General features: G+C 37.0%; 1 protein-coding gene across 1 annotated transcript in view; it reads left to right on the forward strand.

The window, feature by feature from the left end:
* The first annotated feature begins 401 nt into the window (after window positions 1-401).
* The window catches only part of LOC149843943 (histidine acid phosphatase family protein), an 81,459-nt gene continuing 68,073 nt past the window's right edge, over window positions 402-13,787 (forward strand). The window contains exons 1-3 of the mRNA XM_090000189.1: window positions 402-540; window positions 1,169-1,259; window positions 6,668-6,970. Of these exons, the coding sequence (XP_089856315.1) occupies window positions 416-540; window positions 1,169-1,259; window positions 6,668-6,970 (519 nt within the window). The 5' untranslated portion in view covers window positions 402-415. The remainder of the gene's footprint in view (window positions 541-1,168; window positions 1,260-6,667; window positions 6,971-13,787) is intronic.

Genomic DNA, 13,787 nt, shown 5'->3' on the forward strand with positions numbered 1-13,787 from the left:
TAGGCAAAGACGATGCTCCAGTCGTCTTCTGTGCACGGTAATGGTAGAAGACAAAGAGAGAGGAAGGAGACGATTCTGCAAAGAGGGAAAAAGGAAACACAAAACCCAATGTAGAAGTTCGTGTTTCCTTTTTGCTTTTTTTATTACGTGTTTCCTTTTTGCCTGTTTTTTATTATTGTATTTCAAGTTCGTTAATGGCTTGACGCCGTTAACCACGTCTGGGCGAGAAACGGGCGTGACGCCGTTAACCACGTCTGGGCGAGAAACGAGCGTGACACGTGGAACCATCGTAGCACAACTCGTAACAGCCAAATGAGAAAAAATATCATTTGACAAATGATCTGATCCGGACTTCGTATATAGTTATATACGATACAACCTGTGCACATCCCTTCTTCTCTTCCAGTAACGAAGAATGGATCCCCACCCTTCTGTGCTTCTCCACGAGGCCCTGCTCATCCTCTCTCTGTACGCCTTCACTGCTTTAAGGACCACCACCGAAGCCTTTGATGTTCGCCAGCACCTCTCCACCGTCACCAGGTCACACTGATTGTCCCCATCTTCTTTGCATCTCTTGCATTGACTCTCTCTCTCTCTCTCCCCCTAGATTGGGAGATGCGGGTGTTTGACATTGGTATTGGTGCTTCTTCCTTAGACATGTGCGGGTGTTTTATACCGAAAAATATGGTCGTTGTTGCATACGCTTAGAAACTAGATAACAGAGAAAGGAACAAGTTGGGTGTTTTGCTATTCATTCATTTAAGGTCGTTTTTGTTTGTTGGTGATTGAGATTTGTTGTTGACATGCGAAACCCTTAATAATAATTCTATTGTCAGGTTGTTCATTCAGTTGTTGACGTTTTCCTTTCTGTTTGAAGTTTGTTACCGGCATGTAAATAAGACTGTAAAGAGATGCGATTCTTTACGTTTTTCATTTCGTTTTTATTTGTTTCCTGGTGTTCGAGATGTGTTGGTGTCGTGTAAAACTGCTAAGAACAATGTGATTGTTAGGTTAGTCATTTATTTATGGAGTATTTTGTTTCTTGGTGATTGAGATTTGTTGTTGGCATGTATGACTATTGAGAACAATGCGATTGAAACCACTCGCAGTTCGTTACGAGTTTGGTATTGATCAGATGGTTTACTTATCGATGGGTTCCTTGTCGCAGGTACCATGTTTCCAAGGAGATCTTAGGCAGTAGCGCCCAGATTTCGCATGATCCTCCACATGGGTGCAGCGTAATTCACTTAAACTTGGTGGTATGGATCAGCCTTTTGTTATCTCTTTGATTCTTCTGCCTGGTAATTTGCTCAAGACGTCTAGGTCTTTGTCATTCATTATTTGGTTTGGTGTTTTGCTTTAATTCAAACAGATCAACGTAGCACGGCCAAATGGTCTTTAGTTAGTTCTACTGCTCATTGCAATTGATTTAGCATGGAGGAGTTTATCGATACAACTCATGAATGCCGTATTCAACTTCAAAATCTAGGTTATGCTATTACCTTCATGTTTGTATGAACTTCTGTAACACATGTTTGTGACAAGTAGGCAGCCTTTTTTTTGGTAAGTCCAAACATCTAGGCTAGTTCCCACCTAGTCAAGGTATTATTTCATCGCCACTTTTAGCATTGATATCATACTTGCTGTAGTTGGCATTCACAAATTGTCTGGATCTTAAACTCATCCTTTATTTGTAACATCACAGCGGATATACCACACAACAGCCATGTGATCCTCAAACTCTGAGAATATAGTCTTGTTGAGATTGGGGAAAAGGTTGGTGTTGTAATATATAACTAACCTGATACATTATCTCAATTCATTGGGCTGATAGAGAAATTGTTGTGAAAAAATTGATAAAGGTTCATTTCTATCCTCATGCAATGAACTTTTAACCTAGCTGACATCTCAACCTTTCATTTTGCTCTGTGTTGGGTCCCTTCATAGAGAAATGTGAAGGTATAATGCAATAGTTACCAGATTCACGTTTTTATGTTGGTATGTTTTTTATCCATGTTAGAATATCTCTACTGTATCAGAGTTGTTCATTTTTATCTGTCTTAGAATATCTCTATCGTATCAGAGTTATTCCAAGAATCAACAGAAGATAAACAGCCATGGAACTCTTCTGTTTGAACTTGAAGTCTTGAAAACCATGTTATTCATATCCAAAATTTGGCATGTTTTTGTGGATTCACTTGGGCTAGATTAGACTGGTCAACACCTTAGCTACCTTAAAAATTTTCTCTGGTGCATCTTTTGATGAAATTAGTTAAGTTTTCATTGAAGTTACAATTGTTGTTGACATTGTGTGCCATAAAATTCATTGAGACCAAAATTATCATGTACTCAAAAACACATGTAAACTACAACCTGTGGCTTTAGAATGCCAATGATACCACAAGTTCCACAGTGTGATTAATATGCTGGCATTGGAAAGATATCGTCAAGGTTTGGCCTCGATTAGGATCACTTACAATTCATGTAATTAGATCTCTCATGAAAGTTAAGTAACTTCAAATATGATATTCGCTATTGAGAATCTATTCTGGATTCAGTTAGATCTTGAAACTCATTGATGAGATCTCTAACCTGGAAATGTGCTCAAAGATTATTCATTCAGTGTTCTGCATAGGTTTGTACACAAAGTTTTGATTTGACAGCAACACTTGCTAGGATGGATTCTAAAATTCAATGTGACAGTCAATAAGACAAAGACAAGGTTAAGAGAAACTTCTATCACCTTCAATGTGAAGATCAATAAGACAAAGATGAGTTTCAGGAAGTGCAACCTGTATCATGTTCTTGATCTAGATTGCCCATCTTGTCCATATATTCAATGAAAAACCTCCTCCAGTTCTCAGGACCCACTACCGACAGATGGCTTCTGTAGTTTTCTTGAACTAATATACTTGGAATCCATTAGTGAAATAAGATCTGAAAACTACATGCATTAAAACTTTAGGCAAACCATCATGATTATCTGAAAGAAGATAAAAAAAATGCGAACATCTTTTTATTATGGATGTAAATATCTATCCCTATTGATTACCCCCCAAAAAAAGTCTCCAGTCTTATTCATACCTTTAAGATTCTCTCCTAGACCATATGTTTTCTCTAAATTGCCAAATATATTGCAAGTAAGTTTACTACCAGCAATTAGCTGCAAGAAGTCAGTTGAATCCAATACAACAACAACAACTACGCCTTCATCCCAAAACAATTGGGGTCGGCTATATGAACCAAAAAAGAAAATCATTCTGGGTCTTCCACATGAATCCTTCTCCTCCAATTATTTCTATCCAATGCCATGTCCTCGGTGAGGTTCAAAGCATTCATATCCTTTCCTATCACCTCCATCCATGCCTTTCTAGGCCTACCCCGACCTCTTTTAACTAATATATTTTCCCATTTCTCCATCCTTCTAACTGGAGCATCATTAGGCCTTCGCCGAATATGTCCAAACCACCGTAAACGATTCTCTCTCATCTTATTTTCAATGGGTGCAACGCCTACCTTCTTACGTATCTCCTCGTTCTGAATCTTATCTTTTATTGTATTTCCACACATCCATCTCAGCATACGCATCTCAGTTACACTCATTTTTTGAATATGATGTCTCTTGTCTTGGCAGCCCAACATTCCGTACCATATAGTAAAGCGGGTCTAATAGTTGTCCTATAAAACTTTTCCTTCAACCACAATAGCATTCTACGATTGCACAACACTCCAGTTGCACTCTTCCATTTCATCCACCCAACCTTTATCCTATGATTTACATCTCCATCAATTTCTCCATACTTTTGAATGATAGATCCCAAATATTTGAAACAATCATCCACCGGTATTTCTTGCTCACCAAGCTTCACTGCACTCCCATCACTACTTCGTTGCTTACTAAACCGACATTTCATGTATTCTGTCTTACTCTTACTCAACTTAAAACCTCTTGCTTCCAATGTCTGTCTCCATAATTCTAACTTAGCATTAACCCCAACTCTAGTCTCATCAATCAAAATAATATCATAAGCAAACAACATACACCACGCCACATTTTCTTGAATTGATCTCGTAAGCTCATCCATCACTATAGCAAATAGGAAAGGGCTTAAAGCCTATGTCGCATGGGTGCGGGTGCGGGTGCGGGTGCGACACGGGTGCGGCACAATTTTAAAATTTTTGGACACGGGGACTCGGCAAAAAATATACCTCAACCTAGACTCAATCACCCTCTCCCAAAGTTTCATAGTATGACTCATGAGTTTTATACCACGATAGTTTGTGCAATCTTGTATATCACCCTTATTCTTATATAGAGGCACCAAAGTACTCTTCTTCCACTCATTAGGCATCTTATTTGTCCGCCAAATCTTGTTAAAAAGATTTGTCAACCATTCTAAACTTTTCTCTCCCAAGCATTTCCAAGCCTCGATAGGTATACCATCTGGGCCAACTGACTTTCTTGATTTCATTTTCTTCAAAGCCTCTGCAATTTCTTTCTTTTGAATCTTGCGCATGAAGTCACGATTCATCTCATGAAAATGAATGGAGAAGTCTCCAAGATCCTGAGCATGACTTTCATTAAATAGCTTATCAAAATAATCTTTCCATCTCTCTTTAATCTCCCCATCTTTGACTAAAACCCTTTGCGTTTCATGTTTGATACATCTAACCATACTCAGATCTCTCGATTTCTCATCTCTCATCTTTGCAAGCCTATAAATATCATTCTCGCCCCTCTTTGGTATCCAACTTGTCTTAAACCTCCTTATATACCTTATCCCTCGCGTTCCGAACTACTTTTTTAGCTTCCTTCTTTGCTATCATATACTTCTCCAAATTCTTATTATCACGACTCTTACTTAGATTTCTATAACACTCTCTTTTAACCTTAATAGCTAATTTGACATCCTCGTTCCACCACGATGTATCCTTACCTAGCGGTGCACCGCCTTTAGACTCACCCAATACCTCCTTAGCCACCTTTCTCATGCCACCCGCTATCTTATTAAACATTGATTCTGAATCCTCCTCGAGACACCAATCAACTTCCTTAACTACCTGCTCTATAAACATTTCTTGTTTGGCTCCTTTCAGTGCCCACCACTTAATTATAGGATCTATCCTATGTCTATCCCTTTTACGACATTGTCTAATTCTAAGATCTAAAATTAAGACTCTATATTGTGTAGCTACACTTTCTCCCGGTATAACCTTACAATCGATGCAACAACCCCTATCTCTCTTTCTAAGTAGGAAAAAATCTATCTGACTTGTATTAACCCTACTTTTAAATGTTACTAGGTGAGACTCCCTCTTCCTACACCAAGTGTTTGCTAAGATCATATCATAGGACAAACCAAATTCTAAAATCCTTTCTCCTATACCATAGCCTCCATGAATACTCTCAAATCCATCCCTACTAATGCCTACATGCCCATTAATGTCACCGCCGATGAAAAGCCTTTCTCCATAAGATATCCCTACTCCATCTAAATCTTCCCAAAATTGACGCTTAATGGAATCATCTAAACCTACTTGAGGTGCATAAACACTAATAATATTAATAATATCCGTACCTAATACTAATTTAATGTAATTTTGAGAGCGCTTGTACACACTATAAGTTTTTAGCCCACTAATTCCAAATTTAGGTGATGCAATGATGGAACAAGATGGTTTTTTTGATGTTGAAGAAGAGGCTGCATTTGATACTTCCAGGCCTATGATCGTGAATGTTGTCCTATGAATCACATTAATATCTTCCCAACGAAAGTAGCAGAGCATTATGATATTATACGATAAACTCAGGAAGTGAAGATACTCATTGTGTCCAGAATGTTACAGATGATGCTATATGTCATAATGCCTACCCTACTTTCTGTGGATTTAAATTATAATGTTAACACTGTGGATGTGTCATGCCATTTGACAACCCTTATTCCCATCCTTCCCATTTTTTGACCTTATGTTCGTTATGAGTAGTTGCTGTCGTTCTTTATTTCCCTGTAAGTGCATATTCTTGCTTTTGCTTTGAATTGCATTCAGTATCTCATATGGTCGAAGTATCTTAGTTCAAATTTATGTTGGCCTTGCTTGCTTCTGCAGCACAATTTGGTCACCCTTCCATCTCCTTTACTTTCCAACTGAAATTGAATTGTTCTTTTTTGCTACTTATTCTATTGTTTGCTTGCTTCATAAACTCATGCATTTTTGAACTGTTCAGATGTGAAATCCCTGGTCTTACCATATTCTTAGTTTCAGCTGAATTAGGCCATGCAATTCATATGAGATTCTCTTAGGTCTTAAACTGAGTTGTGACTTTATTACAACTACACTCCATAAATATGAAGTTGAGGTGTTAGGCCTAGCTGATGTAAAATGTTTCAATTTTGATTTAATTGATTTTTTTTTAAAGATTTGAATAAGGAATGGATTCTTGTTCTAACTGTTAACACAAAATAACTTTATTGATGTACATTTTGTTCATGGCTCTCTATTCTTCATGAACATGAATTACTTTTATCTCATTGAATTGGGTATTTAGCATATTTGCAGCACTATTGATTTTTAATTAGTGGGGAAACATATGTTTGCAAGTGTGGTAGAATTCATGATTTAGATGCCTTCAATACCTATGCAAAAGCTTATGAGATATGCTATCTAGGCAAGACATGGTACTCGAGCTCCAACCAAGAAGCGTATAAGGGAACTGGATAGATTAGCCATTCGCTTGAATTCTCTTTTGAATGATGCAAAAGATGAAGCTCATGGAAGCACCACTTTGGAAAAAATTCCAGCTTGGCTATGGGAATGGCAATCTCCGTGGAAGGGCAGAGACAAAGGCGGTGAATTAATAACCCTTGGGGAGGAGGAGTTGTATCACCTTGGGAATAGAATCCATGAAAGATTTCCAGAACTGTTTAATGAGCAATATCATCCGGACATTTTCCCAATTAAAGCTACTCAGGTAATAGCCTTTCCTACTGGTTCTATGTGAAATGCAATCTATTTACTAATTCTCTTAAGGTGATCTAAGGCATCTGATCACAAGTTTTGGTATTGAGTGAAGCTTTAGCAGCTGAAAAATATTTATGAAGGACTTTTTTCTCTTTGATGCTGCAAATAACATAGATTGTCATTTTTGTGCGAATTCTCCAAATTTTCCTGATGCAGCAATCTTATAAAGATTGTGTTCATGATATTTAGGCTCTGTTTGGGACCCTTTCATTGGGATGGAAACACCGTTTCTATGCATTTCCAAGATATGTTTTCGTGAAAATGTTTTGTTGGGTTGTGTTTGGCAACACCACTGCTTTCAAACAACAGAGGGTGTTGGGGAAACCACAGCGGCTGCTCCCATACAACCGAGGGTGTTGGGTAAACTGCAACACCACCTTCGTTTCAAGGCTCCCAAACAGAGCCTTGAAGACAAGTTAGCTGTTTTCCATGGCAATATTTATTAGAAGAATTAGACAATAGATATAATTCACATAATATCCATTTTTTTTCATTTGGTTCCCCAAGTTTTTCTTTTCACATCTCCTTGTTGTTTCTTGATTAACTGACAATATTGTGGTAATGAAGTGTTTATTCAACATATTAATCTATTAACAACAGCATCTACTCATCATCTACTATTAGAACTCCAGAATATAGCCTCTTGGATGAATATAATAAAAAACATGTCAACTTGTTATTTTCATGTTTTACCTCATTTATAAATTTTTACTGCGTTCTAACTTTTTTCTGCTTGTGTGAAGTTGAAATTATTTCATAAAATTTTGAAGGAAATGGAAAGAACCTGAGGCAATAAATTCTTTGTATTATGGCATACTGAAAATGTTTGTCATTATAGTTGAGTCAAACATCAGAAGAAAATATACCTGGGCTTTTTAGGCACTTCTAAAAACCTAAAAATGGAAAATGACACTGCACACAACTCGCAATTGCTGAAGCTTGAAAATAAATCTTAACGGAAACTATCCAGAAAATGTCAGCTGGTTCTTTTCATGCTTTATTTGTTTATTAAAATTTAGAATATTATAAGGAACGTCTACCTGCTTTACTGCTTTTCCGAAGTTACAATTATTTCATCAAGTTTCTGCCTTCAACCTGTGCAAGTGAAAGAAGGAAAACTGAAAAAAGCTTCACATTCCGGGTTGAGGTTTTTGATGAGTACAATTGAGTTAAGGCTTGGGCATTTCAGAGTCTAAGACACTTGTTAGCTAGATTCTAGTGCTATTCAAATGTTTGTGACAGCAAAATCAGAGTTGATTCACACTCCAAGTGGATGGGAGTGCAATCATATAAATGGCATGTTTAGAACCAATGCTTTTATTCTATCTGTAGAAGTGCATATGCTTCAGCGACATTGAGATTAGGCATGCTTGTAATAAAATGGTGGTCTTCAAAAAATGCACAAATAACTCACAAACAAGTGTCTATTGGAGACACTACAAGCATGACCCTTGAAAGGGTATAAAGGGAAGAACACTTGAAAAATAAATAATACTTTATTCATGAATAAAATGCTTAAGAAGCATAGTTCTTTACATTGAAGGGGTTCACCCCTATATATACAAAAAAAAATGGGAGAGAGAGGAGAGCTCATTTTGAGCTCTCCAAAAAGAGACGTTGGATTCCAACGTCTCTTAGTCCAACAGCATTTATTATTATAGCTGTTGGACTATAGTCCAACAACATTTATTATAGCTGTTGGACTACAGTCCAACAGCTACTTGCATAGTCAAGTTCCAACAGGAACTTGACTGGATCAAAATATCTAGTTTCTATTGAACTAGATGCTAAAAAAGAAAATAAAAAATAGAAAAATAAAATAATAAAAGAAAATATAATAATATTAAATAATATATATATATATATATTGCAGTTTACATTTTAACACTCTCCTTCAAACTTACGGTACAATGAGCGAAAGTTTGTCTAAGAGGAAGTGAAATCTGGGAGCAGCGAGAGGCTTGGTGAAGAAGTCTGCTAATTGATATTCTGATGTAACATATGGCAGATCAATGGTTCCATGTAAGTATTCCTCTCTGACATAGTGACAGTCCATATGTGTTTAGTGCGCTCATGGAATGTCCGGTTGCTTGCAATGTAGATCGCACTTTTGTTGTCACAACACATCTTTGAAGCTTGCGTTGCTTTAGCTCCCATATCCGCTAGCAATCGTCTGAGCCAAACAACCTCCATAGTGGTGGTTGCCATGGCTCTGTATTCAGCTTCGGTGGAGGAAAGAGAGACTTTCTGCTGCTTCTTGCACCTCCACGAAATTAAGGTTTCACCTAGGAACACACAAAAACCAGTAGTTGAGTGTCTATTATTGGGATCACCTCCCCAATCAGCATCAGTATATGCAATTAAATTTAATGAAGATGAAGCAGACAAGAAGAGTCCTCGTGAAAGAGAGGATTTTAAGTATCTAATAATACGCAAAATCGCTCCCATGTGCACGGAGGTGGGAGCATGCTGAAACTGACTGACTGTATGAACCGCATGAGTTATATCTGGCCTAGTAATGTAAAGATAAGAAAGAGCTCCAACAAGTTGTCTATAAGGAGTAGGATCATCAAGAAGTTCTCCATCATCAATTTTCATTTTAACATTGACAACTTCTGGAGTGTCTATTTTCTTATCATCTGTAATTCCAGACCTGGAAACGATATCAAGAGCAAATTTAGATTGAGATATCAAATACCCCCGAGGGGAATAAGCAACTTCAATGCCTAAAAAATATCTTAATAAACCTAAGTCAGTCATTTCAAAGTGAGTTTTAAGAAGAGATTTGATATTTGCAGCTCCCTGTTTGTCGCCTCCGGTGATGATCATATCGTTCACATAGAGAAGAAGAATAATGATGCCTGCATCAGATTTCTTAACAAACAAAGCAGTGTCAGTTAAACAAGGTTGAAAACCAATATCAAGCATAACATGACTAAATCGGTCATACCAGGCTTTTGGAGCCTGTTTAAGACCATAAAGAGCTTTTTCTAGACGAAGAGCTTTACCCTTAGGGATACTAATACCAGGTGGGGCTTCCATGTATACTTCTTCAACGAGATTCCCATTCAGGAAAGCATTTTTGACATCTAATTGAAAGATAGGCCATGTTCTAATGGAGGCCAAGGCTATTAAAGTTCTAACAGTGGTCATACGGGCCACAGGAGCAAATGTTTCTTCATAATCGATGCCATACTCTTGGGCATATCCTTTTGCTACTGAACGGGCCTTATATCTTTCCAGGGTCCCATCACTTTTGGTTTTGACTTTGTATACCCACCTACAACCTATAGGTTTCTTACCCGGAGGAATATCTTGTATCGTCCAAGTATTGGCCTTTTCTAGTGCATCCAATTCTATTTTCATGGCTTCTATCCATTTTATATGATTTTTTGCTTGAGAATAGGATGATGGTTCAACATATGATTGTATTAATGTAATGGCGGCCCTATACGTGGGTGAAAAAGATTCATAAGACACAAATTTTTCTGGAGGTTTAGAGATTCTAGACGTTCTTCTAGGTGAGACTTCAGAGTATTTTTGTAATGCACATGGAAGATTTTGCTCTCTACGTCTTGAATATTGTAGACTAACATCCCTATGGATTTGCTCTTTATTATCATCATTTTCAACAACAATAGGACTTTGATCATTGTCAAGGTCACATCCAACATCACATTCATTGGATTTTGAAGTTGGATCAATTAAAAACGAGTATTCAGTGACATCCTTGGATTTTTCAAATTCAAAGAAGCTTTCTTTTTCCAAAAAAGATACATTTCTTGACACATATAATTTGTCATTTTGAAAATCGAAACACCTGTAGCCTTTTTGATTATCAGCATATCCTAAAAAGGCACATGGGATTGCACGAGGAGAGAGTTTATCATTTCTGTTGGTGAAAACAAAACATTTGCATCCAAAGACTCTTAATCTAGAATAATCTGGAGTTAAATTAACAAGCTTTTCTATTGGAGTTGTATTCTTTAATGAGGAAGATGGCATCCTATTAATGAGATAGGTGGCAGTTAGGACCGCTTCAGCCCAAAAACTTTTTGGAACTTGATTTGCAATTAGCAATGTCCTAGTAGTTTCCATAATGTGCCGATGTTTGCGTTCGGCTAGGCATTCTGTTGTGGAGTGTGTGGACATGATCTTTGATGTGTAATACCATGTAAATTGAGATAGTCTTTGAATTCGTTGGACATAAATTCTCCCCCTGAATCAGTGCGAAAAACAGAAATATCATTTTGAAACTTATTTTTAACCATTTTATGAAATATTTGGAAGTTAGCAAAGACATCAGATTTATGTTTAAGAAAATAAATCCAAGTATGTCTAGAAAAGTCATCAACAAAAATGACATAATATGTATAACCACCTTTGGAAATAACTGGTGCGGGGCCCCAAACATCCGAATGTATTAACTCAAGTGGTCGTGAGGAAACAAAAGTTCTACTAAGAAATGGTAACCTTTGCATTTTGCCAAGAATACAGTCTTTACAAGAAAAATTTTCAGAATTACAAAATTTTTTCAAACTTGGAAAATATTGAATTTTAGACATATGAGGATGGCCAAGCCTTTTGTGCCATAAATCCAATTCTAATTTCTGAATATTATAACAAAATGCATTCTTGGGTAATTCCAAAAAGTTCATGTAATAAAGTCCTCCTCTATGGCCTTCCCCAATCAGCTTCCTTGACTGGCGATCCTGTACCCAACAACCATGAGAAGAGAAGGAGATATTACATCCATAATCAGATATTTGCGAGACAGATAAGAGATTCAAATTAAGTTTAGGGATATATCTAACTTCTGGGATAAAAAATCTTTTGGATTTTTGAAGATTTTCAAAACATCCTATTCCTTTTACTTCGAGAGATGTGCCATCGACTGTAAAAACCTTTGACACACTTGAGTTATTTTTAAGACATTCGGATAGACTATTAACATTTGGGGTCATATGAAAAGAAACACCAGAATCTAAAAGCCAAGGAAAGTTACCTGGACCGGAGAAAGATGCAACTGCCGCTCCAGTTGAGGCTTCGGTTGAGGAGGATACCCCTTTGAGAAGAGGTTGAAGGATTTCCATCAGTTGAGCCATAGACACAGGTACATCTTGATCTTTTGACTCAGATTCAACATATGCAACTCTTTTTTCTTCTCTTCTTTTTAATTTTGGACATTGAGGCCTATAGTGCCCCGGTTCATGACAATGATGACAAATAACTTTTCTTTTATCAAAGTCGCCGTTTTGCCTTCTAAAATGAGGCGGCTTGTAAGTACGAGTATGATTCCCCGGTCTAGATACAGCTAAAACGGAGTCATCATCAACTTTTGGAGTACTTTTTCTAAGTCTATTTTCCTCCATAGTGAGCTCTTCTATAGTATCAACAATAGAAGGAATTTTTCCACGATGTAAAAGGGCTGATTTGGTGGATTCAAACTCCGGCCTTAGACCATTTACAAATTGATAGAAATGTTCCATATCGAGTTGCTTTTGGCAAAGCTCGATGTCTTCGGCACGATGCCATTTGGGCTCAAGAAGAGCCAACTCTTCCCAAAGTTCGGACAACTCATTATAATATTCTCGAATAGTTTTATCTTTTTGAGTCATTGTCCGAACTTTATCTTGTAAATTGCATACATGTGCAATATCTTTAAGGGAATACATGTTTTTGAGGTATTCCCAAGCCTTATCGGCATGCTCAAACTTAGCTAGACTAGAGCATTTTTTAATGTCAATGCTATTGATTTGCCATGACATAATTTTTGCATGCCCTATCCTCCATTCTTTCCATTTCTTTTCATAAGTGGCTAACGCCTTACTCTTCTCTTCTTCCGTTAGAGGAACCTCTTTATCACCCTCTTTCTTGGTAAGAGATAGTTTAGGTTCCAAATCGGAACCATCCACTATACCCCATAAACCTTTTTCCCAAATGTGGTGCTTCATAATCGAAGCCCACATTACATAGTTAGTATCATTTAGCTTCATAGGAATGATGGTGATCTTATCATTGTCATCCATCTTTTACAAGGGTAAGAGAGGAATAAATAGGAGGAGAGAGAGAGAAAAATAAAAAGAAAAGAAAAAGAGTAGACAAAGGAATAAGAGAGGATACAAAACCAAATTTTTTTGGAGCACAAGTTCGCCTTTCTTCAAACAAATCTTCTTGAGCCAAGAACAAGGTGATGAAACACCTTTTGTAAATGTGGCACGGAAATCGAGGCGGAAGCACTTCAAGATCTAAGGATTTCGTAGCTCTGATACCATGTAATAAAATGGTGGTCTTTAAAAAATGCACAAATAACTCACAAACAAGTGTCTATTGGAGACACTACAAGCATGACCCTTGAAAGGGTATAAAGGGAAGAACACTTGAAAAATAAATAATACTTTATTCATGAACAAAATGCTTAAGAAGCATAGTTCTTTACATTGAAGGGGTTCACCCCTATATATACAAAAAAAATGGGAGAGAGAGGAGAGCTCATTTTGAGCTCTCCAAAAAGAGACGTTGGATTCCAACGTCTCTTAATATAGCTGTTGGACTACAGTCCAACAGCATTTATTATTATAGCTGTTGGACTATAGTCCAACAGCATTTATTATAGCTGTTGGACTACAGTCCAACAGCTACTTGCACAGTCAAGTTCCAACAGGAACTTGACTGGATCAAAATATCTAGTTTCTATTGAACTAGATGCTAAAAAAGAAAATAAAAAATAGAAAAATAAAATAATAAAAGAAAATATAATAATATTA

The sequence above is a fragment of the Nuphar pumila genome, chromosome 3 (assembly GCF_984573655.1).
Source record: "Nuphar pumila chromosome 3, dmNupPumi1.hap1.1, whole genome shotgun sequence".
Lineage (NCBI taxonomy): Eukaryota > Viridiplantae > Streptophyta > Magnoliopsida > Nymphaeales > Nymphaeaceae > Nuphar > Nuphar pumila.